Source organism: Populus euphratica, unplaced genomic scaffold, assembly GCF_000495115.2.
Source record: "Populus euphratica unplaced genomic scaffold, PopEup_1.0 scaffold621.1, whole genome shotgun sequence".
NCBI lineage: Eukaryota > Viridiplantae > Streptophyta > Magnoliopsida > Malpighiales > Salicaceae > Populus > Populus euphratica.
Window position 1 is genome coordinate 75,875 of NW_011500492.1, and position 3,279 is coordinate 79,153.

Below are 3,279 nucleotides of genomic sequence, written 5' to 3' on the forward strand. Positions count from 1 at the left end.
GACTTCTTCCTCGAGTGGTGTATCCACTTGTTAAAGTCTCTCATTGCTCATATCTGTCTTTGAGAGACAACTTTGCTTATAAGGCATGCTCAATTGCCTTATCTCCATTTCTTTTTACAATCTTCTGCTCATGAGCTTGCAAAGAACTCATAAGTTCATCCATTGTTAACTTGTCCACTTCTTTGGACTCTTCAATAGCGACAACAACAAAATCAAATTTTGGATCTAGGGATCTCAAAATTTTCTCAGTAATTCGAGCATCTGAAAGGGCTTCTCCATTTCTTCTCATCTGATTGACTATCACCATAATTCTTATGTGATAATCAGAAATGGATTCTGAGGACTTCATTTGTAATAATTCAAATTCACCTCGTAAAGATTGGAGACGAATCTTCTTTATTCTGTCAGCACCTTTGTATTTTTGTTGGAGAGCCTCCTATATTTCTTTTGATGTTTCTGCGGAAACAATGATTTCAAATGTCGCTTCATCAAGACCTTGATAAATGATGGTCTTTGCTTTGTTGTCTTTCTTTCTATTGGCTTTGAGGACTTGCTTTTGTACCTTTGGTAAAGTATCTTCTGATTCTTTGGACTCTGGTTCATCATAACTATATTGCACAATGTCTATACACTCTTGTGAACCAAGGAATGCCTTCAATCTGATGCACCAACTATCATAGTTGTCTTTGGGATGAGTGTTTGTGCATTTTCTGTAGTCATTTTGCTTTTTAAATGACTATATCACCTTTTGGGAGTTGAATTTGGCAAAACCGACACCGTAGATGGATCCGGAATGGTCCAAATAGTAGGGAACCGGTCTGACTTTGTAGAAAACGGGTCACAAATAGGGTGAACCGGTCCAAAAACCAATTTGGGTGGTTTGCTGGGTTGAACCGGGAATATTCCAAGGAATATTCTTTTTGACTTTGACTTTAGAATATGGCTCGGAGCTTGGCTTGGCTTCGAAATATGGCTTGGAGCTCGGCTCGGCTTCGGAATATGGCTCGCGGCTCGGCTTGAGGCTTGGCTCGGCGCGGCTCAAATATGGTGCGTGTGGCTCACTCGTCTTCTTCCTCGGGGCGAGTGGGCTACAGTGCTGAAACTTTAGACCGAGAGTGTGGTCCACCCCGTGCTCCGATTGATCTGATTTTTGCACCGATGAGTTCGTATTGAGGAGCTCTACACTTTGGAATGATCAAAACTTGTTTTTGACAACTTTGAAAATTCAGACATTTCCCAAAAATACCTCTGTTTTCTGACGAATGAGGCTCTGATACCAATTGTTGGTGGGAGAAACCACTTGTGGTGGCTTTGAAACACTCGGAAGGGATAAAACACACTCTTTTATTTCAAGAACAAAGCTTACAATTACATAAACAAAAGCTTACAACAACCCCTCTTTCTTTCTCTCTTTCTCTCTAGTGTTTCTCTCAATCTCTCCACACTTAATTGCATAAGTTTAAATGCCTATTTATACACGAAATCAAAACAAGAAAATTCAACCTTCAAGTGTGAAGGCGGTTGTGGCCGACGGTGTGAAAGCGGCTGGCGGCCGGTGGCTGGCGACTGGTCAGTTGGTGGCTGGGCGGTGACAGCTGGTGGCTGCCTTCCTTGACCTTCTGGATTGAGTTTACTTCAACAGAGAGCATAAGACCGAGAACAAAACAAACACTGACGCGAAGGAACAAACACAGGGGACTAAGAAAAAAAACACGAACGAGAACGCGAACGAAGGAGAGGACAGGAAGCAAACACAGAGGAGAGAGGAGAGAGGAGAGGGTATACAGGAAGAGACCACAGAAGAAAGAAAAAAGAAAGAAACGCACAGAGAAACCAAGAAGACGGAGATAGAATCGGAGAGAACGAAAGGAAGGGAAAATAGAGGAGACCGGAGAAAAACAAACAGAGAACAGAGAAAAGAGAAAACCAAGCTACAGAAACAATACACAAGAACAAAAAGACCAAGAAGAATAAGCATGTCAGAACACCAGAATATAGAATCATCTATTAATTTCACATCAAAGATCCCATAAAACGAATAGGGAGGTTGAGCACATCTCGATTAGGAAAGATTCTATAGTAAAAGAACAATTCGGAGAAAGACTTCAAGATTCTATAGTAATAATTCAATCAAAAATCCAAATGTTCCCAACAACATTTGATAAGGGTGAATAACCAGGTTCACGTGCAGAGATCACGAAAACTTAGTACAGATAAGATACAAAGGATATGATATAAGTTTATTCAATACATCAATAGTGTGTAAGCTTATTGTAACTTATTACATGAACATTATATTTTTCAAAACATGTGCCACATCACTATTATACCTTAAGTTACTTCCACGCTATACGTACCACACAGGGAGATGCTATAAGCAAGGTTGCTATGAAGACAGATTGATTTAAGGCCCAGCATGAGACCATATATATAATTATGCAAATAACTGGATGTCTTATCTTATGGTATGAAATCTTCAAGCCTGGCGAAATTCATGCTTTATTCAATGATCCAATCAAACATCACAGACCATATAATTATGCTAACTGCTGGATTTATTATGTTATGGTTGGTAATCTTCAAGGCTGGTGAAATTCATGCTTTCATCACTGATCGAAGCTAAGATCTTAGAGAAAGAGTTGGCTAAGGTTTTTGGAGGGTATTGATCTATGCAGGTTTTCCAGACATTTGTGTCCTCCAAGTCCTTCATAACTTTCCACACACAATTGTTGCACTTAAAACCTGCCCCAAGGCTGATCATTAGTATTTTATCACCCTTCTTGAGCCTTTTCTTAGCTTCCATGTAACCTAAAACATACCACAGGCCGCCAGATGATGTATTTCCAAACCGATAGAGTGTCATTCTAGCTGGCTCAAGATCATAATCATTGAATGCTAAACTCTGACCAGCATCATCAATAACTGCCCGCCCACTAGGGTGTACACAGAAGTGGTCGATTCCAGACTTGATATCCAAACCAAGTCCTGCATCCGTAGGAGCTGGCCGCTTCATTATTTTATTTCGATAATAGCTTATTCGATAGCGGAGCAACTCTGACAGTGGTATAACTTTAGGAAGAAGAACTCGGAGATTCATGGTTAAAGCTTCAGCACCAACTTTGGGCAGATCTTTGTTGAACCGAAAGCCATTGTTTCCAAGGTCATCTTCTGTGTCTTTAAAGGCCTATCTAGTTTGAACCTTGAGCCACAACACCAGGCCAGCTCTCTCTCAAGTCTCGTGTCATGAGCAAAATTAATATAAGACTATTTAGGGGTACA

At 40.4% G+C, this 3,279-nt stretch overlaps 1 protein-coding gene across 1 annotated transcript in view; it reads right to left on the reverse strand.

The window, feature by feature from the left end:
- Nucleotides 1–2,563: 2,563 nt before the first annotated feature.
- LOC105115004 (3-ketoacyl-CoA synthase 21-like) overlaps nt 2,564–3,279 on the reverse strand; it is a 28,169-nt gene continuing 27,453 nt past the window's right edge. The window contains exon 2 of the mRNA XM_011011763.1: nt 2,564–3,184. Coding sequence (XP_011010065.1) covers nt 2,564–3,184 — 621 coding nt within the window. The remainder of the gene's footprint in view (nt 3,185–3,279) is intronic.